The sequence below is a fragment of the Artibeus jamaicensis genome, unplaced genomic scaffold (genome assembly GCF_021234435.1).
Source record: "Artibeus jamaicensis isolate MK-2021 breed Jamaican fruit bat unplaced genomic scaffold, CSHL_Jam_final contig_3152, whole genome shotgun sequence".
In the NCBI taxonomy this organism is placed as follows: Eukaryota; Metazoa; Chordata; class Mammalia; order Chiroptera; family Phyllostomidae; genus Artibeus; species Artibeus jamaicensis.
In genome coordinates, this window is record NW_026521729.1 from 913,593 (window position 1) to 935,711 (window position 22,119).

General features: G+C 36.4%; 1 protein-coding gene and 2 non-coding genes across 9 annotated transcripts in view; all 3 read left to right on the forward strand.

Annotated features, from left to right (window-relative positions):
• Positions 1–22,119, forward strand: part of CNOT1 (CCR4-NOT transcription complex subunit 1) — a 77,336-nt gene that overhangs the window by 39,991 nt on the left and 15,226 nt on the right. For 3 of the 7 annotated variants that reach the window (XM_037141448.2, XM_037141447.2, XM_037141451.2), the window contains exons 14-35: positions 45–164; positions 941–1,063; positions 1,268–1,419; positions 3,564–3,714; positions 4,921–5,122; positions 6,192–6,338; positions 7,434–7,558; positions 7,802–8,088; positions 8,986–9,064; positions 10,082–10,312; positions 10,635–10,775; positions 12,988–13,167; positions 14,877–14,993; positions 15,313–15,423; positions 15,748–15,825; positions 15,998–16,175; positions 16,657–16,787; positions 19,171–19,467; positions 20,318–20,458; positions 20,579–20,683; positions 21,272–21,391; positions 21,867–22,058. In XM_037141448.2, coding sequence (XP_036997343.1) covers positions 45–164; positions 941–1,063; positions 1,268–1,419; positions 3,564–3,714; positions 4,921–5,122; positions 6,192–6,338; positions 7,434–7,558; positions 7,802–8,088; positions 8,986–9,064; positions 10,082–10,312; positions 10,635–10,775; positions 12,988–13,167; positions 14,877–14,993; positions 15,313–15,423; positions 15,748–15,825; positions 15,998–16,175; positions 16,657–16,787; positions 19,171–19,467; positions 20,318–20,458; positions 20,579–20,683; positions 21,272–21,391; positions 21,867–22,058 — 3,408 coding nt within the window. The remainder of the gene's footprint in view (positions 1–44; positions 165–940; positions 1,064–1,267; positions 1,420–3,563; positions 3,715–4,920; positions 5,123–6,191; positions 6,339–7,433; positions 7,559–7,801; positions 8,089–8,985; positions 9,065–10,081; positions 10,313–10,634; positions 10,776–12,987; positions 13,168–14,876; positions 14,994–15,312; positions 15,424–15,747; positions 15,826–15,997; positions 16,176–16,656; positions 16,788–19,170; positions 19,468–20,317; positions 20,459–20,578; positions 20,684–21,271; positions 21,392–21,866; positions 22,059–22,119) is intronic. The other 4 variants (XM_037141450.2, XM_037141453.2, XM_037141449.2 and 1 more) reach the window with 2 other exon arrangements.
• On the forward strand, positions 4,012–4,147 carry LOC119046492 (small nucleolar RNA SNORA50). Its single transcript, XR_005081995.1, has one exon. It is a non-coding gene; the product is annotated as a small nucleolar RNA SNORA50 (small nucleolar RNA).
• On the forward strand, positions 13,799–13,936 carry LOC119046491 (small nucleolar RNA SNORA46). Its single transcript, XR_005081994.1, has one exon. It is a non-coding gene; the product is annotated as a small nucleolar RNA SNORA46 (small nucleolar RNA).

Below are 22,119 nucleotides of genomic sequence, written 5' to 3' on the forward strand. Positions count from 1 at the left end.
ATGTTCTGCAAGATTGCTATTTAACCCTCCTTTCCTTTTCTTAGGGACAGTCTCCCTCAATCCGCCAACTTATCATGCATGCAATGGCAGAATGGTACATGCGAGGGGAGCAGTACGATCAGGCCAAATTGTCTCGAATACTTGATGTGGCCCAGGACTTGAAGGTGAGCTTGGAGGGACAAATAACACTTTTATTTATTAATAATAAGAAAAACATTTTTATGTAACATAGATAGATGCCTTAGAAGTAATTCAGATATAACTGGTTTTTAGTTAAAATGGGTTGAGACACAAATTTTGTAAGTTGAAAGAGATTGGAAGCATGATAGTTTTTAGATAATATAAAATATCTAATTTAAGTGGCAAAATTCATGTACATTGGACTGAATTTTGTTTGGTTTTTCAATGATGTTTGCAATGATATTTATTTTAAAGCAATTCATAATTGACCTCAGTTGTAATCTGAGAGATACAACTTCTGAAGAAGCTGCTTGGGTTTCAGCCCTTTGGCAGCTTTCATTAGCATTAACAGTGTCTTTTGAGAAATAGCCTAACCTTACTTGATGTCTTTGATAACTGGGAGCATAGTTTGCTGGTATAGTTTTGCTAAGGTTACATAAGCCTGAGTTTAGGTTTTTAAAAAATGAGTTAGGATTATTTTTCATACTTTCTGTCTTGTTCTGCTTTAGATTTAATTACATGAAAAAGCACAGGGTAAAGTTTATTTCTAAGGTAGAGGCAGGTTGAAATGTCCGCCTTATTTTAGGTAGGTAGTAATGTTACCATTGAAGGACTATACCGTTTAAAAAATTATGGGCAAGAAAATACTAGTAATACATTTTATTTAGACTTGTTTTTGGAAATAAAAGCAGAAACAAAATAGGACACAGAAAATTACTTAATTGCTTGACTTATAGTTTCCAATATTCTTTTTCTTTAGGCCTTGTCAATGCTGCTAAATGGTACTCCATTTGCCTTTGTTATCGACCTTGCTGCACTTGCTTCTCGTCGTGAATACCTCAAACTTGACAAATGGCTCACAGATAAAATTCGAGAGCATGGAGTAAGCAGGATTTGTCCATTTATTATTGATTTTAAATATTGATGGCTCAAAGAGCTAAAGAAAAATAACCTTTTATATGGCAATTATGATGTTATTGTGGGTTTTAGTCATAGTGTTTAGTCTTTAATCTGAAATCAATTTATATTTAATCTGAAAGCAATTAAGGTCAATTTCAAATACACTTAAAGACTTTCTCTTTCTCAGGAGCCTTTTATCCAAGCATGCATGACTTTTTTAAAGAGACGGTGCCCTTCTATTTTGGGTGGACTTGCCCCAGAGAAAGATCAGCCCAAAAGTGCTCAACTTCCTCCAGAAACTCTGGCAACAATGTTGGCCTGTTTACAAGCTTGTGCGGGGTAAGAAGCACATGCTTGAAAATGATCCTTTAATTTTAGAATTGTATTATATGTGGATAACTGTTGATTTGGGGAGGGAAGGATGAATGATGAAAAGCAACACCAGCTTAGATAATTCAGTTTTTAAAATTTTATTCATTCATACTTATATTCATTTGTTGAGAGGATAAAGCAGAGAAACATCCATATGTAAGAGATGAATATCTATCAGTTAACTCTCTGCATACCCCCAACCAGGGATCTGGCCCTCAACCCCAGCATGTGCTCTGACCAGGAATTGAACCAGCAGCTTTTTGGTTAATAGGCCGGTGCTTAGCCCACCGTTTTTGTTGTTGTTGTTGTTGTTGTTGAAAGTACTATACTACCTAAAATTGTTTTTTTGTTTCTAAATGTCAATGAAGAAAAAGTTGAATTAAGTTAAAAGGGAAGATTATTTTCTTTCTGAAAGTTTGGGCCAAAAACGTGGAAGCACATTATTCACAAGAGTGCATTATACACAGAAAAATACAGTAATTCACTAAATCTACTTGGTATCGGTCTGTCTATTCAGATTTTCTCTTGTCAAAATTTGTCCATTTCATCTAGGTTATCTGATCTATTGGCATGTTAATCGCTTTATATTATATTCTGACAGTCATTCTTATTTATGTAAGGTTGATAGTGATGTCCTCTCAATTGTAGGAACTGTGTCTGCCTTTCTCTTGGTTGGTGTAGCTAATGTTTGTCAATTTTGTTAACTTTTTCAAAGAACCAATGGTTTTTGTTTTTGTTTTTTTTCTGTTCTCCATTTAAGCTCTAAACTTTATTTCTTCTATTTGTTTTGGGTTTAGTTTGAACTGTTTGAAAAGTTATTAGGATGAAAGGTTAGGTTTTTGAGATTTTTCTCTTTTTTAACTTGCTAATGTGTATTCTTCGATTATGGCAAATTAGAAATTTATTTAATGTTTATTATTTTTTATTGAATTTATTGGAGTGGCATTTATTAATAAAATTTTAGATTTCAGGTGTAGAATTCTGTAACACATCGTCCACTTACTGTATTTAGTGTTCACCATTCAAAGTCAGGTCTTATATAAAAGTCAGGTCTTCCAACATTATTTATCTCCCTTATATTCTTCTTTCCTACTTCCAAAACCCCAGAAATTTTTCTTCTTAATTGGGGGATGTTATGCCTTTGAATTTCCACCTACAAAATGCTTTAGGTTTGATATTGTTTTCACTATCAGCTGAAAGTATGTGGTAATTTTCTTTGATCCATCAGTTATCAAAGTATATTCTTGTCAATTTGCTAGTTATACTTTTATTACTGATTTTTACTTTCATTGTGGTAGAATATACTTTTTATGATTTTGGTCTTTTTAAACTCCTTGAGACTTGTCACATGGTCTGTCCTGCAGAATTTTTCATGTGTGTTTGAGAAGGATATGTATTTTGCTGTTGGGTAGAGAGTGTTCTATATATGTCTGTTAGGTCTAGGTGATTTATAGTCTTTTGTTCTTACCCATTCTGTTTTGTCTGAGTGACTACTTTTACTTTTTAATGACAGTAATAGGATTTTGAATTTAGGAGGAAAGATCTAAGACAGTATCAAGTTTATACATAGCTTATGAGTACCAGGCATTCCAGAGTTTTATGAGGTTTATGAGGCAATAACACTTTGAGATAGGCAGGTGGGTTTTTTTGTTAAACATTTATCCTAGTACTTGACATTTTAGAAATCAGTTTTCCACATGCTTACCAAAAGTACTTCCTGATTATTTGTGTGCTAATTTTACCTAAATTTACATAAATGTATTATCTTTGACTGTGGGAAACTAGTATAAAAACTGCTTGTTTGCTCTGATTATGTCTTGGTTTGAGCATCATTTTTGACAAAGTGGTTGAGAACATGGATTGTTACTTGGAATGTTTTAACATCTATTGGTTGTACTACTCGAGATTTTGTTTCAGAGGTGTAAATTAGACTTGCAGGAGAAAGCCAGTGCTTAGAACATCCTAGTGATTAATGACAGAAGCAAAGACATAAGATATGGTAGAAATTTAACCGTATGTTCCAGCAAATTTTCTTAATTAGAGAATCATACTTGTCTTTCTAGCTGTTCTTGGAAATAACGTGATATTTTTCACTTTTCTTTCCTCTTTAGGAGTGTTTCTCAGGAGTTATCAGAAACCATCCTCACCATGGTAGCCAATTGCAGTAACGTTATGAATAAGGCCAGGCAGCCACCACCTGGAGTTATGCCAAAAGGTCGCCCTCCTAGTGCTAGCAGCTTAGATGCCATTTCTCCTGTTCAGGTAATTGTACCTCTGTATTTGGTGCATCTGCATTTGTTTGTAGACATGGAATAGAATAAACTTCTACATCATCATTAACAATCTCCTCAAAGGAAAATGGTGTTTGTTACATTTTAGATAACTGCATGTCTAGTGTGCACTACTACATTTTAAAGGAGATCCATAAATAGGCATTGTAGTTGAGAATAGATTTTAAATATTAAATGGGACATGACTCTGAGAGGAAAGATACAAAGTAATTTATGCAGGTAAATGATAAGGGCTTTTTAAAATAAGAATAACTTAGACTTGAGAAATAAGCACTGCCTTTGAACCTGATGTGTCTTGTTTGTAGCTTCACGGGCCAAGCAACAGTGCTAGAGCATAAGGACTTGTTATAACTGGGGCTCTTCAGCTCTCAACTGAACTGCTCTTTTAAAAACAAGGTACATTTAAGTTACTCCCTGACACCAACCACCCCCTTCTCTCTGGGAGCAACATATTTCGCTTCTGTTTTCACCTGCATTGAATGACAGATTGGGGTTTAAGAAAAGAAGGAACATTTAGTGATTTCTTAGTGGCCACTTTATGAAAGACATTTGGCGTATCATTTTCTGTAGTTATGAAGCTCTGAAATAATGCCACAAATTAAGCTTGAAAGTACAGTTATTAGATATTTCTTAAAAACCTTAGTGAATAGCATACCTTGTTTTTGTTATTGTTTTTCTTTTTTATTGAATTAGAGCTAATCCTCTCCAGTCCCTAAGATTTTCAAATTTTGATTAGATTTGCTTGTTTTGACTGGATGATTCTGATTTATAATGCTTTTTTTGTGCTGAAAGTTAAATGTTTTGAGAGATTCTTTTTGTTTTAAAGGGAAATTGCAAAGACCTAATATAATAACTAGTTGTCCTATGTCACTACTAAATGTTTAGTATTACAGCTTTAGAGCAGTTCATCTTAAATGTTGAATTTTGTAGCCCTCGTATTATGGGTCTGGTACTTGGGCAGGGGCTTACTCTTTAAGTCCATTCCATCTCTGATAATAGGAATAAAAAGACTGGCACACTTGATAACTTGATTTAAGTATTATTACGATTGTATGGGGTTTTGCAGTTTAACTTATTAAGCACACAAAGAGCTGTTACTAAAGATTGCTTTACCTGTGTCGTATGTCACTCTTTGCTTGAGGTATATTTAATATATTTTTATAATGTTTTTCTTTAGATTGACCCTCTTGCTGGAATGGCATCTCTTAGTATAGGTGGTTCAGCTGCCCCTCACACCCAGAGTATGCAGGGTTTTCCTCCAAATTTGGGTTCTGCATTCAGTACCCCTCAGTCACCAGCAAAAGCATTTCCACCCCTTTCTACCCCAAATCAAACAACTGCATTCAGTGGTATTGGAGGACTTTCATCACAACTGCCAGGTAAGGGGGTGGGATGTATGCAAATCATTTGTAATATTCATGGTGCCTTGGTTTTTGTGGTGACTGTGATAAGAAAAACTGCTTAAATTGTGAAAATTGGCTTCAACATCCATAATTGGGAAGAGAAAAAACATGATACACTTAGAATAATTTTAGTTGTAAAGTTAGTTGAATTATTCAGTAAGGATTCTGTATTACCAAACAACATTACAAACACTAACAAGTGTGTTAAGCACAAATTTTAAAGGACATCAGCATAGATCAGAACTCATGGGTTTAAGAATTACTGAAGGTGGATTTAATAAAGGTAGAAATATTTCACTCATCAGATGCAGGTGCTTGTTCTGTTTCCTTGCACTTAATCTACTTTGAAAATGATAGTAAATTCCTAAAACTTTTAAAGTTTTTTACATATTTAGGCTTTTAGCTTTATATTGAAATCAAGATTCCTTTTTTCTTTTTTTCCTTCTCTTGGACCCACTTCTTTGTCCTAAGTTAGCTTCACCTTTGATCTTTCACACCATAAGTTTAGAGTGTTAAAACCTAAGGATTAAAATGTTGTAATTACCCTGTAACCTAATTAATACTGTTGCTGTGTGGTTCTAGTCCTGATTGTTTATTGCTTTAAATCAAATTTACCCTGTTTAGTAAAGCCTTAGTGAAGTCCTAATTATTAGAATTCTATTTGCTAGACTAACAGGAATCAAGAAGATTCCTGGCTCATGATGACTTTTAGTAGATAGCATGAAATTCTTCTGTTGTAATCATTGAGGAAAGCAAGCCAGGTCTTATTTTGATTACCTTATATCTTATATCACATGAGAATGTACAGTTAAAATTTTTGCATATTACTGTCTTACCAAGAATATAAAGAAGTAATTCTAAATGCTAAAGAAATTTTGACGTTGTCTGTTTTTGTATACTCTGACTAGTTTAGATTCTCTAAAATTAAATTGACATAAGAGAATTAATAAAGAACCCTGCCTTTTAAAATAAATAACATCTTTAATGTGAATACAGTCAAGAATGTGAGTAATGATAAAACTTCTGGCTGCTTCGTTCTTTCTAGTAGGTGGTCTTGGCACAGGCAGCCTGACTGGTATAGGAACTGGGGCCCTTGGACTTCCTGCAGTGAATAACGATCCTTTTGTACAGAGGAAACTGGGCACCTCTGGACTGAACCAGCCTACATTCCAGCAGAGTAAGATGAAACCTTGTAAGTGGTAGTGTTGTCTGTGACTGTGAAGCGTGACTGATGCACACAAGACTTTTTCTTTTTTTTAAATTTTATGTCCAATTTGTGTCTTTGCAGTTATGGACAAAAACATTGACTTACTATATTGTCAGTGGGGCCATATGTTGATGGACTTCTTAGATCAGTGGGAGCAAATCCACAAATTTGAATTACTAAAATGGAAATTTGATGTATCACTTGACCCTTGATTTGGATTGCCAGAAAAAAGTGATGGTTAATAAGAGTTAGCATCCTTAGGGGTGTTATCCTTAAAGTAAGATATATAGTAAAGAGGAAAGTAAAATCTTATACTTAGATTTTATTAAGTAAAAAGACGATCTTACACTAATCCTAAATTTTTTGGATTAACAAGAACATCCAGGAGGATTTCAGATTTCTGTCTCAGCTTGGCAGTTTATAAAATAAATAACTTTAAAATTTTTTAAGGTTATAACTTTATGATACATGTAACCTTATTACATGTAATAAATACTGCCATATATTGGCTAATATATATGATGTTACTTAAAACAATTTTTAAAGTTTCACCTTAGTTATCCCAAAGTCAGAGAAGTATCTTTGTAATACATAGAAAGGTGTATTGACTTACAGTTGTTGGGACTAAATATTCATTATGCAAAATAAGACTTTATCAAATGTTAGTGTGAAAGGCCTGTCTGAGTGTTATGTTTTGTAGCATGCTTTGTGTTTATATCAGTATGTCATGCACATGCATTGATGATTCTTGTATGGTAAATGTAGTTTTTATTTTTATAAAGTAGTAAAGACTTGCTAACCCTGAGTGAGGTTGTATTAAGGGTAAATGCATTGTAAATTGGAACATGTGAAAATCTTCAGGAAGAAAATCTTAAGTTAGACCTATAGTTTTAAGACAGTGTTGTTAAAATCCTTTATGTGTACTAGAACAGCTGAATATTAAAACTTGACCACTTAATACTGACTTCAGTTTCTCTATTTTTCCCCCCTTAAAATTGGTTTCTCTGGCTCTGTGTGTGCATTATGGGGGAGTGAAGTAAGAGCCTAAATGCCCACTGGTTGCTTTTCTGTTTCTAACAGCGGACTTGTCTCAGGTGTGGCCAGAGGCAAATCAGCACTTTAGTAAAGAGATAGATGATGAAGCAAACAGCTATTTCCAGAGAATATATAATCACCCACCACATCCAACCATGTCTGTTGATGAGGTGAGTGTCTAGGATAATAGAAATCTTTATGGTTTAGGTAAATCTTAAGTGCCCTTTACAGTTTTTAGAAATCTATCTCAAAGTATGTTGACAAGTCTATGTATCATTTGAAACTTTAATGTTTATCTCAAGCTCAGTTTATTATGAGATGTTCTGCTTAATAATTCTATTAATAGCACTTTAGGAAGGCTCTTAATAATAGTTTCCTTTATGTGTGTCTTGTTTTTGCCTTGCTTTTTCCAGGTATTAGAAATGCTACAGAGGTTTAAAGACTCTACCATAAAGAGGGAGCGAGAAGTATTTAATTGTATGCTAAGGAACTTGTTTGAAGAATATCGGTTTTTCCCCCAGTACCCTGATAAAGAATTACATATAACAGCCTGCCTGTTTGGTGGGATAATTGAAAAAGGACTGGTCACTTACATGGCACTAGGCCTAGCCCTGAGATACGTTCTTGAAGCCTTACGCAAGCCTTTTGGATCCAAAATGTATTATTTCGGGATTGCTGCACTAGATAGATTTAAAAATAGGTGAGTGGATAGGTTTCCTGTGAAACTTCTCTTTTTTAATATAAGAGGAAATAATAACTCATGTTTCAACTAGTGCTTACCATGCCGCATCATTATATCTATGTTAATTAATGCTAACAACCATGAAGTAGAGGGGAAGAAGTAAAAAAATTCAAGTAATTATAGTTAACAGATACGTGGTAAGAACATGTATCTGATAAAATGAAATGGCAGGGGGAGCTTATTTATTGGGGTATACTTTTACACAGAGCCACCGTTTTAGGTGTACAGTTGTTTGAATTTTGACAAATTTATAGTTGTGTAACCAACACAATCACAGTCAAAATACTGAACATATTCTTTACCCCCAAGAAGTTCTCTTGTTTACCCTTTAAAGTTCACTTTCCCCTACCTCTAACCCCTGGTAGTCACTGATCTGATTTAGCTCTAGTTTTCCCAGATTGTTACTTGAATTGAACCAAACATAATGTTTGTGAATCTGATTTCTTGTACTTAGCATAGTGCTTTTGAAATTCATCTATGTTACTACATGTTTCAGTAGTTTCTTTTTACTGCTGACTAATATCCCATTGTATGGATTAACTACAAATTGTTTCTCCATTCACCTGTTGGTGAGAATTTGGGGTTGTTTCCAGATAGCAGTTTTACTGGTTCATTGTAATAAATTTTAAGTAAAATAAAACCTTTTAAAAAACATTGTTTTCTGATGTAAAATGAGGTGAAGTTTATAAATATTTCTCCCCTCTACTTCTGTATGCTTCTTTTTGGCATTCTCTTCAAATGAGGTAGTTGATAGAATGGGAGAAATGGCCTAGACTAGCATTTGGAAGAAAATTTGTGTTACTTGTGCTGCCTCTGTTCTTACTTGAAATAATGAATGCATATTTTCATTGGCAGATTGAAGGACTATCCCCAGTATTGTCAGCACTTGGCTTCTATCAGTCACTTTATGCAATTTCCACATCACTTACAGGAGGTAAGCATCTTCCATACCTAAAACCTTTCTAATAGTTGGAGGGTTTATCTATTTTGATTTGACTTTGGATGTTGAGGATGGCATTACCATTTGTTAATGATTGGCACGATATAGGTATGCATACTATTTGTTGCTTATTTTGCATCTTAGAGTAGATTGTGGAAAAATGCATTCTTTATATTTTCTAAGTAATGGTTTTGCTTGATTTACTAAAAGGCTTTTAGCCTGGTAATGCAATCAAGGGATAGACATCTTTTACTGTTACCAAGAGAAACTTTGCCAGATTTTAAAAAAGATTTGGAATGCGAATCTTGAATATAAATAAGTGATTCCTTTGATTTAAATATGATTCAAGGCTGTTTTGTCTAAAACTTAGACCAGTGTTACTAAAAAAGATAGCCTTCTTACCCTGCTTTGGTTACTTTGAAGTGTTTCTTAAAAAGGAGGCAGTCCCAGAGGAAAAGGACCTAGAGAATATATATTTTAATCCATCTTATGTGACTGTTCTTGTAGTTTCTAAACCTGTCCTGGGACATCCATCCACTATCATTGCTTACCCTCTAGTTAGCTTAGCATTGTGTTTTGTTTGGTTTGGAGTAATAGCTTTACTGAGAGGTAACTCACATTACAGTGTGTATTTTAGGCCTTCAGTTTGTCATCAACACCCAATAAAAATGTCAGTTTACTGTATACATTTTTAAAGTAGTTAAAATATGTGTGTGAAGGAATTTAAAGAAATTTATATGTAGGCATTTGTGGCTGCTTTTGGGAAAGTTATTTTGCTAGGTGACGTCTTTTGTAATAATATTTTACCCCCAAAGAGGCTGTGCTATATCCACTTATGTATTATATTTTGGGGAAGATGGTCCAAGATGGGGCAAGGAGTAAGAAAGATAGATGAACCACGAGTAATTTGTGATGATCTTTAGCCTCTCAGAAGTAAGGGGTGTGTAATTCAAAACTTTTAGTTTCTGTTAAGAACTTTCTCTTTGTGTTTTCCTCTCTTTACCTCTACAGTATATTGAGTATGGACAGCAATCTAGAGATCCTCCTGTGAAAATGCAGGGCTCTATCACAACCCCTGGAAGTATTGCACTGGCTCAGGCCCAAGCTCAGGCCCAAGTTCCAGCAAAAGCACCCCTTGCTGGTCAGGTTAGCACTATGGTAACCACCTCAACAACCACCACTGTTGCTAAAACGGTTACTGTCACCAGGCCTACCGGAGTCAGCTTTAAGAAAGATGTGCCAGTAAGTGGGTCTACCTTCTTTCTCTTCCAAGATTTGTTATGTTATAATACATGCATTAGTGAGTGTGTATTTTAATTTTATTGTAAAAAGCACATGGCTGCTAAAAAAAAAAAAAAAAGGTATAAAGAACAGCATCTCTTCCTGTCTCCTGAGATTTCCCAGCAGCAGCCACTATGAATAGTATAATACATATTCTTGCCAACACATCAGCGCACAATGTTACACACTCACGTGTATTTTATACTAAAGGAATTTGTATATGTTTTTCCTGGGATTTGTCAATTAAGCATTTTAATTTATTTTATGTACTTCATTTCTTTAGCCTTCTATTAATACAACAAATATAGATACGTTGCTTGTGGCCACAGACCAAACTGAAAGAATTGTAGAGCCCCCAGAAAATATCCAGGAGAAAATTGCTTTTATCTTCAACAATCTCTCACAGTCGAATATGACACAGAAGGTGAGCATGCTGTAGTAGTTTACCTATCACTATTTCTGTAACATTTATATATCACCAACGCTCCTTACTGTTAGCCCTAATGAATTGGGTTTTTTAAAATTTCATATTCTGCATCCTGTTTAATACTTCACTTTAGAAGTAGAAAGTAATAGAACTAAAACAAAGGGAATGTGCCTGGCTGGTGTAGTTCAGTGGATTGAGTGTGTTGCGAGCCGCAAACCAAAGGGTGGTCAGTTTGAGTCCTAGTCAGGGCATATGCCTTGGTTGCAGGTCAGGTCCCCAAGTGGGGGCCACGTGAGAGGCAACCACATACTGATATTTCTTTCTTTCTCCTTCCCTCCCTGCCTCTCTAAAAATAAAATAAATAAAATCTTTAAAAAGGGGCGGGGAATGTGAATATACCACTAGTGCTTGTTGTTTTGTAGATGTGAAATAGCAGTAGTTTTAAATGCATTGTTTTGCAGTGAGTTTCAAGCATTTTAAAATAAACCTCATGATCTAATGATGATAGGAAGTACTTCTACTCTAGGGGTGTCCAACCTGTGCCCCGCATGTGGCCTAGAATGGCTATAAATGCAGCCTAATACAAACTTGTAAATTTACTTAAAACATTACCTAGTTTTATTACCTAGATATGTACATTTTATATATTAGTGATCACAAATTTGGGACCTACTTGGTGACTTGAAAAGATTATAAAATGACAGCTACATAATATGGGTTATTATGTGAGTGCTTTCTTGTTCATCTGTAGTGATGGATATCACAGAAATCATGCACAGACCTTGTTTTTTGCTCATCAGTTTTCTTTAGTGTTTGTATTTAATGTGTGGCTCAAGACAACTCTTCTTCCAGTGTGGCCCAGAGATGCCAAAAGGTTGGACACCCCTGTTCTACCCATAACTCATGTCCCTCCCAGAAATCATTTGGAACATTTATTAGGAGCTTAATAACTGAGGTATCCCTTACAAGATTATATGCTAAGACAATATTTATAAGTGGACATTTTAGCCAGTAAGGTTAGACTAAACAAGTGGATTTGAGATATACGAGGTCTGTCTGGAAAAAGTCCAGCCATTGTTAATATATAAGAACAGTTTGCTGACATCAATGTAACCTAAAACCTGGCAGCCAAGGAGAGTGGGCTGGAATGCAAATGTGTGAACAGTGATAATTTCACTCTGCTGGTCAGTAGGAGCAGGAGATGCTGTCGAGGGAGCATGTGTAATATGTGGCCATTGCATTCAAAATGACTGAGTAAATAGAGCAACGATTCTGCATCTAATTTTGTGTTAATCTTGAATATTTTTTGTGGAAACTATTAGATGATTCAGAAGGCTGCAGCGTTGGGCAGCTGGTGATAGGCAGCTTCATCACAACAAAGAAGAGCCCATTCATTCATCATGTCTCTTGCAGAGTTTCTTGGTGAAACATCATCACCCAGGTGGTTCAGACCCCTTACAGCCAGATTGGGCACCCTGTGGCTTCTGGCTTTTCCCAAAACTAAAATCACCTTTGAAAGGGAAGAGATTTTACACCATCGATGAGATTCAGGAAAAGACGACAGGGCAGCTAATGGCGATTGGGAGAACTGTGAAGTCCCGGGGTGCCTACTTTGAAAGGGACTGAGGCATCATCGTCCTGTGTACCTCTACAGTTTCTTGTATCTTATACCTTCTTCAGTAAATGTGTGTTTTTCAAATTACATGGTGGATACCTTCTGGACAGACCTTGTATGCAGTGCTCTTTTTAAATCCTACCATAATTGATTGGGTGGGATTAAAGCCTTCGGTATCTTTTTTGGAAAAGAATCATTAAACTTTACAGATGAATCCTGGAGGTGGAAATTGAGGGAAATACAGTTCTGGTGTTAGGTCTTTTAGTGGCAGATTGTAGATTAGTCATGTATTCTCTTTTGGTCCGCTGGAAAATTGGCTAAGATGGGGGTGAAGATGACTACATACATATTTTTTAAATTTTAAAGTTCAAAGTTACCATAGATGTTTCAGCCTGATCACCCACCGTTTATGGAATTAAAGTTAACTACTTCATTGCATCTCTCTGGTGTGAGGGAGAGATGTAGCATGATGGTTTGATTTAGTACCTTATTTTGCAAGGAGCCATGTGCTTGTAGTACAGTTCTCAGAAACAAAACACATAACCATATTTTTTCGTCTTTTAATTGTATACTTCCATGTCATTGGTTGGCTAGGTTGAAGAACTAAAGGAAACTGTGAAGGAAGAATTCATGCCTTGGGTTTCACAGTACCTGGTTATGAAGAGAGTCAGTATTGAGCCAAACTTTCACAGCCTGTATTCAAACTTCCTTGACACGCTGAAGAATCCTGAATTTAATAAGATGGTTTTAAATGAGACCTACAGAAACATCAAAGTAAATTAGTTCTTGTATTTCTTTTCTGTTCTTTTTCTTTTTTGACAGTGCTGTTTTTCGTACGTGTTGTCTATGAAACTGTGCTCTAGCATTTGTTTCAAATACAGAACTGAATTTCATGAAGAATTTAGTCTTAACAGACATACTCTGTGCTGTTTTCTTTGAAAGTAACTACTATTCTGAATTTGTTTTCATCATCCTGTGCATGGTTTTTCCTTAACCTCTGTGTGATTTTAACTTGCTTTTCTCCTCACTACACATTATTTGCAGTATGCTCTTAGCTAGAATCCCTCTGGAGGTTTTTTATAGTTTTAATAGAAATTCATTGTACAGATATATGTTGCTAATGGATATTTAGGTTGTTAACTTTCACTATACAGAAATAGTGTTGCAGTGAATGTTTTCCTTTATGTCTTAAGTGCCAGATATCTCTAAACTCTAGATCTGTTTGTGGACTACTTGTTGTTTAGGATTCTATTTTAAGGTTAAACAACTAATGAGTTAATCCTTGTTCCATAAAATTCAAATATTTTATTCATTAGGAGGAATAACTTCTAGAGTACACAGTGTGACTCAACATACAGCTATGATCATTCTTTACTGAATAATTTGGGACATTGGTTGATGAGCTAGCACTATATTTAAACCTGTGGATGGGAATTTTCCTCATTCTAGGTTACGCTGTAGTGCAAAAGAATTCCTGGCTCTTTCTGGTGCACAGCGGACGTTGTGCCATTCTGCTGTTGCTAGATAGAGTTGAGAAACATAACTATATTTAGACTTCATTGTGTGATAGTAAGAATGTTTGGGGTGCATGAAAATGTCCATACATTTGTAAGTGGAATCTCAAGATCGTTTCAAACAGCATTTTAAATTACACATTTTATTTTAGAGTCGTAAATTGAGGTACCATGTAGCAGATGGATGTATGTGATGAATCTGTCCCCCTTACAAAAGAAAGAACTAGAAAATTAATGAAAAGGCCTGTTGGATTGTAGGCCAGGTCCCCAGTTGGGGGGCTGTGAGGCAACTGATTAATGTTTCTTTCCCACATCCATGTTTCTCTCCTTCCCTTTTTCTCTAACAAATAAAATTTGGGAGGGGGGGAGGATTAACAAAATGGATTGAGTTTTCTAGAAATTTGCGAAGAAGTGTATATGCCAATATTATGTCATATTTCAGAAATTTAGCTTGTCTCCAGAGTTGTACAGTGAGTCACCTGGATGGATAACACTAAAGTTTGCAATAGATACCGTGGTTTTAGTTACATCCTTGTAACCATATGCCTGTTGTCTTGATGGACTTAGAAGCATAGATAGTCTTCATTTGAATTGAATTTAGGTATTCAAGATAGATTTGCAGTTGGATCTCTGCTTCAAACTACCTAACACTTTCAGAATTTTAACATGGTTTTCTGTAGGAGCACACACAGTGCATTGAACCATGTGTACTTTGCGTTTTGTGTGTAGTTCTATTACCTATTAAAAATAAAATGTAAAGAAAGACATTTAAAGGTTAAAAATGTCACTGAACAAAATAGTACTATGATAGTATGGAGTAGATCTACTTTGTGGACATGTTCTCATAATCAGTGGCTTGTTTTTAACATAGAATAATGGAAATTTCAAGCATTTAGTTGAAATTTTTTCCCTCCCATAAGCTCATTTTCATACCTGTTTTAATCCTACCTTTTTTTTTTTTTTTTTAAGGTGTTACTGACCTCTGATAAAGCTGCAGCCAATTTCTCAGATCGTTCTTTGCTGAAGAACTTGGGACATTGGCTAGGAATGATTACACTAGCTAAAAATAAGCCCATCTTACATACTGTGAGTTCCAGCTAAAAGTTTATGTAAAACTTGAGAGTGTTCATACGGTATATTGTGTCTAAAAGTCTTAAACTTTTGGGGGGACTATTTTAATGATTATTGAGTATAAGAGTTTGGCAAATGTTTTGAATCTGTAATTTCATGCCGTGGCCTTACATCATTTAGCAGGATAAACAAAAGTCAGTTAACATATATTTGTCACCCTTTCCTTTTTGTAAGGCAAGAGTCATAAGAGTTTAGCAAGTTTCCTTTCTTTGTGTACTTTGTGAAGGGTTTTAAAGTATATGCTTAGCTTTTAAAAATATTTTTTTTCCTTTAGGACTTGGATGTAAAATCTTTGCTGCTAGAGGCCTATGTTAAAGGACAGCAGGAATTGCTCTACGTAGTGCCCTTTGTTGCCAAAGTCTTAGAGTCTAGTATTCGTAGTGTGGTGAGTAGATTTTAATATTTTATTGACAGCTAAATTTGTAAGAGTTGATTTCAGCACAAGGTGAAGAAGTTACATCCTTAGTTCTTATGAACAGCACTAGTTCAGTCAGTTTTTTGGGAGTTGCATTTCCAATGTGAGGGGCTAAGTAGAATTAAAGAACTGATGGCCAACAGGTGGCTTTGGATTTGGTGTTTTTCTGAAATAGATAGCTGGGAAGTGTAGGGGTTTTTGTTATGGCCACTTAAGTATAACTGCTTAACTGTTTTAAAATAATACAAATTGAAATGATTTGGGGACCAGATTAACATAATAGGTTTTCTTTAGGTTTTTAGGCCACCCAACCCCTGGACAATGGCAATTATGAATGTATTAGCTGAGCTACATCAGGAACATGACTTAAAGGTAAATTTTTTGCTGCTTCATACTTGGGAACATTCTCTGTCTTCACATTATTAACATTTACAGGAAAGGTAGAGCATTGAGGGGCATTGTAATAACTGGAGAATAGTGTATATTATGAGTAAAGATAAAATTTTGCTTTAAAAGTTGTAATCAAATAATTGGAATTCTGCAGTTAAACTTGAAGTTTGAGATTGAGGTCCTCTGCAAGAACCTTGCATTAGACATCAATGAGCTAAAACCTGGAAACCTCCTGAAGGATAAAGATCGCCTAAAGAACTTAGATGAGCAGCTCTCTGCTCCAAAGAAAGATGTCAAGCAGCCAGAAGAACTCCCTCCCATCACAACCACAAGTAAGTGTGGTAGTTAGCTAGCCATTTGCTTATCAGAATGTTCCCTTAAATGGAACATGTCCATGCATATAGCAAGTTATAGTTGTTCAACATTATGTGGTGCTGAAACTCTTGCATACCTTCTGGTGGGCCTAAATTATTAAGGAAATATTAGCAATGTCTAGGCATGGTCATACCATATTAGATTCCATCTGAGTAGTATACAGTATTCTTTCTTAAGTCTGGTTATCATTTATATTGTTTGAGGTCTTAGAAAGAACTCATTGGTATGGCAGCCTGTGTTATTCCCCAAATCTGGGGATGGCCAACCAGCCAGAGTTTCCTTTATAATAATTCAGGGTGGGGAGGATGTGGTTTGTGCTGTCACCCCATACTCCCACCCATTAATTTAATACAAGCTACTGATGCCCTTCTATTTGTATAGTAAAGTCAAGAAATCTGCTCTTTTTAATTAGCTCTTATTTTATCTTTTTACATTCAGCAACTTCTACAACACCAGCTACCAGTACCACCTGTACGGCCACGGTTCCACCACAGCCACAGTACAGCTATCATGACATCAATGTCTATTCCCTTGCAGGCCTTGGACCACACATTACTCTAAACCCAACAGTAAGTAAACACCATGCCACCACCCCCCGACTTCTACTTCGTGACACTGGTCACCTTCCCATTTTTCCTTCTTCCTGGATTTCTAGGTTATAGGTTTTTGTGCAGAGAGCAGGGATTGGGATTGCTGCATATAGTACAGCTGAGTCCCCCCCACCCCCCATTCTAAAATAGTCATTGTGATTATGTGTCATTTATATTGGTTCAGCATATCCAAACGCATGCATGATTAAAGTGAAGACAGTTGGCCCCTGTGCACATCAGAGAGGCATACCATACCATTCCCTATTAAGATAGCAAAAATTTAGAACCCTCCATGGTCCACAACCATGTGAGCTTTTAACTAAGAGACTGATAGAGAAGTGGCCTTTGATATTTTTCTTGCATCTTATCTCTGGCCTCTCTTAATGGAAATTGTGAATGTTTGCAGTGAATACTGCTTGTTTGCTTAGTACCTGTAAAATTAAATATGCTTAGATGCTATTTTTAAAAAAGACAGCTGGCAATACAGAGTGGGGCAAAAGTAGGTTTATAGTTGTGAGTACTCAAACCACAGAATTTATTCTTGTTTATTATTTGTTATTTCCATATGAACAACTGTACATGTACTTTTGTCCTGCCCTGTATAATCACAATCTCTGAGAATTCCTCACTCAGATTAGAAGATCCTCAGTATATACTATAGCTTTTGCTCTTTATTTTCATTGTCATGTCACCTTACCTTTGCATTAAGCTATTTCTTTAGTCAGATAGCTGAAACTGAGCTGACTCATGTGTATGTAAAATCTCCAGGTCAAGGTCTGGAAGTAAGTTCATAATTTGTTTCTGTGGCCTATTTCTGGGAGGTAGTCTGTTCGAATGTCATAAAATAAATTCTCATCCATTTCCCCCCCATACTTAAAGGTTGTATTTTACTGTCTGTATTTGGAGTGGTAATTGATTATCTTCTGTCTTTTATCATGCTTAACATTTGTTTAGTTTAAAATCAGATACTTGGAGTTTTCATGGTCTTTGCTTTTAGAAGTTGAAAATGTTCACAGATGTAGAAGTGACATTATTAATCTATTCGACTTTTGTATTTAAAGGACTTGAAACATTTTAAAGATATCATTTTAACCTGGTCTTTCTTTTTTTTCTATAGATGTGGCACTTAATTTTTGAAGGAAAAGCCTGGATCTAGAAATTGTGGTTTTCCTTTATACTGTTTCCAGTAATTGGAATACTTTTGTATTTAAATTTTTAAAAAGATTTTATTTACTTATTTCTAGAGAGAGGGGAAGGGAGAAAGACAGGGAGAGAAACATCAACATTTGGTTACCTTTTATATGCCCCCAACTGGGGACCTGGCCTGCAACCCAGGCATGTGCCCTAACTGGGATTTGAACCAGCAACTTTGGTTTGTAGGCCGGCACTCAGTCCACTGAGCCACACCAACCAGGGCCAAAATTTCTTATAAATTCAGTAAGTTAAAGAGACTGAATATTAAGGCATACTTTTCTACCAGAAAAAAGATTGGAAACAATCTTTCAAGTGAAAGCAAAGGCTTCATATAAAATGCTTGCTATTTTAAGGAATTATTTGTATTAATAAAAGTTTTTGTAGAAGGCATTTTCTCTGTAAACTTGATTCTTTTTCCATTTTCCCAAACTACTAAAGAAGTTACTTTTTTTAAAAAGATTTTTATTTATCTTTAGAGGGGAAGGGAAGGAGAAAGGAGGAGAAACATCAATGTATGGTTGCCTTTTGTGCATCCCCTGCTGGGAACTGGCCTGCAGGGAACCGGCCTGCAACCCAGGCATGTGCCCTAACTGGGAATCAAACCACGATTGTCTGGTTTGCAGGCTTGGGCTCAATCCACTGAGCTACACCAGCCAGGGAAGAAGCTACTTTTTATAAGAGGATTTGAGCCCTGGGTGGTGTGGTTCAGTGGGTTGGGCATTGTCCCACAAACCAAAAAGGTCACCAGTTCAATTTTCTGCCAGGGCACATGCTTGGGTTGTGAGCTGGGTTCCTGGTTGTGATTGTGTGAGAGGCAACCGATCAGTGTTCGCTCTCTTTCTTTTTTCCTTCCCCCTCTCTAAATAAATCTTAACAAAATAAAAGAATACTTAAGTCACACATTTTAACTAAGCAGGTATTTTGTCTTTAAGCAGGTAATGCATCTTGAAATGAACAATTGAACTTTTTAAAAACAAAAGACATGTTATCTTGTATCACAAGGTATACTACTACCTCTTTGTAGACCAGTTTCTCACTCCTGAGCTTTTTATTGATTAAAGTTGGTAGTTGGTTACCTTGGAATTATTCCGAAATCCTGGGTGTGATTGCCCATAGAAATTGGGTTGTCTTGTCAAGCTGTTGACTTACCTTGTTTTCCCCCACCTAGATTCCCTTGTTTCAGGCCCACCCACAGTTGAAGCAGTGTGTACGCCAAGCAATTGAACGGGCTGTCCAGGAGTTGGTCCATCCTGTGGTAGATCGATCAATTAAAATTGCCATGACTACTTGCGAGCAAATAGTGAGGAAGGATTTTGCCCTGGATTCTGAGGAATCTCGAATGCGAATAGCAGCTCATCACATGATGCGTAACTTGACAGCTGGAATGGCTATGATTACTTGCAGGGAACCTTTGCTCATGAGCATATCCACCAACCTGAAAAACAGTTTTGCCTCAGCTCTTCGTGTAAGTTATTTCCGTACCATAGTACAAAACTGATTGCTGCTTGTCTGAGTTTCTTTTTATATTTCTATTGTAATAGTCACCATATTTGATGTCGTCCTCCTTCTTAGATTGTAAATTCTGTGAGGTGTGAAGCATCATGTCTTTTTGCTCACTGTTGTATCCTCAGCTCAGTGTTTGGCAGATAGTAGACATGTACATACTTACTGCTTTAAAGAAATGAAGTGGGTTTTTTAATGCGTAAGTTAATAGTTATGATTCAGTTTATCATGAAGAATTTAAAAGCACTTGGAGTAAAACAGTACAAAATATTTAAAGGGACTTTGTATGTGCCTACATACAGCACTCTCTTGAAATAATTCAGTTAATTTCGGGTCTCAGATGTCATGATTAATAATGCCTTTGTGCCCTAGCTGGTGTGGCTCAGTGGATTGAGCGCTGGCCTGCGAAACAGTCACAGGTTAGATTCCCAGTGTAGGGCACACACCTGGCATGCAGGAAAACTCCCCGGTGGGGGGCACGTGAGAGGCAAACGTACATTAATGTTTCTCTTCCTCTCTTTCTCCCACCCTTCCCTCTCTAAAATAAATAAATAAATAATGCTTTTGTTTACTGCTTTACTGTTTTCATTTCGTTTACCATCTTTATAACAACCTGGTAAGATAGTTTTAGGTGAATGGTGTTTTTATTCTTACAGATGAAGAGGATTAAGACTATTTCATGGTCATAATTGAGTCATAAGTCAAGTCAGAACTCTTAAAATGTATATGTCTAAGCACTGCATTTCCTATGACCCTGTCTGTCCTGTCTACCAAAAACCTGAAATCCTTTTCTTTCTGTCTCCTCCCAATAGACTGCTTCCCCACAACAAAGGGAAATGATGGATCAGGCAGCTGCTCAGTTAGCTCAGGACAATTGTGAATTAGCTTGCTGTTTTATTCAGAAGACTGCAGTAGAAAAAGCAGGCCCTGAGATGGACAAGAGATTAGCAACTGTAAGTGTTTAGCATTTGCCTTTTAAGTTTTTTGTTTTGGGGGGTGTTGTTGTGTGTTTTAATGTTTAAGAAAGTGCCTCATACCAAGAACCTCAGTGACTTTTTTTTTTTTTTTGGCAGGAATTTGAGCTGAGAAAACATGCTAGGCAAGAAGGGCGCAGGTACTGTGATCCTGTTGTGTTAACATACCAGGCTGAGCGGATGCCAGAGCAAATCAGGCTGAAAGTGAGACTTGGGGGCTCTCTCTCCACACCCTATCTTTGTTTTCTTTCTGTTTTTCTTGCTTAAACTCCTCACCAGGACTAGGACATTGGGGTTAAATGTTGTTTTAGAGAAAGTCTCTCATGTCAGTAGCAGTTCACCTAAGGGCAACCTGTGGAGAAGGTATAAATAAGCGCAGCTTAGTTGTGCACTCCCGGTCCCCAGGAAGTGCTATTGTGAAGAGCTCATATGCTTGTTAGTCCTTAATGTGTTCCACCTTAGTCTTCCTTTGGGTACTTGGGTTTTTATTGCTGGTTACTCTTTTCGCTGATCATTTTTACCAGTTGTTTTGGAGAATTGCAGTGGTATGGTCCTGTTTGAGGCATTTTCCAGTGGAAAACGTAATGAATTTATAAGTGCTAGTGACTCTGACAGGACTTTGGGAAACACTGTGTATGTGTGTGTGTGCATGCAGGTGCACCCTCCACCATGCTGCACCACAGTGTAATGACTCCTGTGTCCCTTCTCAGAACCCCTGTGCTTTGCCACTTTCACAAAAAAGTTTCCTTTGAATATGAAGGGGATCCTGTCAACATGTTTTCTTCTTCCAAGGTTGGTGGTGTGGACCCAAAGCAGCTGGCTGTTTATGAAGAATTTGCACGCAATGTGCCTGGCTTCTTGCCTACAAATGATTTAAGTCAACCCACAGGATTTTTAGCTCAGCCCATGAAGGTAAATACTTGCCTTGGATTACAGTTTAATATGAATGTTATTGTCCCTTAATAAGTATTCTCTATTCTCTGTATCAGATCAGCGTGGCATACAAGGAATTTTTTTTAAATATCCATGAGGTTGGTTTAACTTTGACAGTTGGACCAAGTATTCTGTTTTCCAAGGTTTATTTAACTTTTGTAGATTGTAGAGAGATTATTAGATGCCACAAGTGATGCTGCTGTCAGCCTATTCATTAGGCTCTCTTTGATCACTTGATTGTGTTGGTATCTGCCAGTTTTTCCACTATCAAGCGAAGTACCTCCTCCCCCATGTCTGCCTTGCACTGCCACATCTAAAGGCTGAATAGTTCAGAGTGGGGGATGGAAAAGCCCCTCCATATTTTGACAGAAAAAATATTTGTTGCCTCTTGAGCCAATGAAAAATCTTCATAATTTTTGTTTCTCTTTTTTGGTTGTTTTCTTCTCTAAAACAGCAAGCTTGGGCAACAGATGATGTAGCTCAAATTTATGATAAGTGCATTACAGAACTAGAGCAGCACCTACATGCCATCCCACCAACGTTGGCCATGAACCCTCAAGCTCAGGCTCTTAGAAGTCTTTTGGAGGTTGTAGTATTATCTCGAAATTCTCGGGATGCCATAGCTGCTCTTGGATTGCTCCAGAAGGTTAGTTCTTAAACTATTAATTTCAGAAGAAACTAGGTTTGTAAACATTCAGTGACTTGTA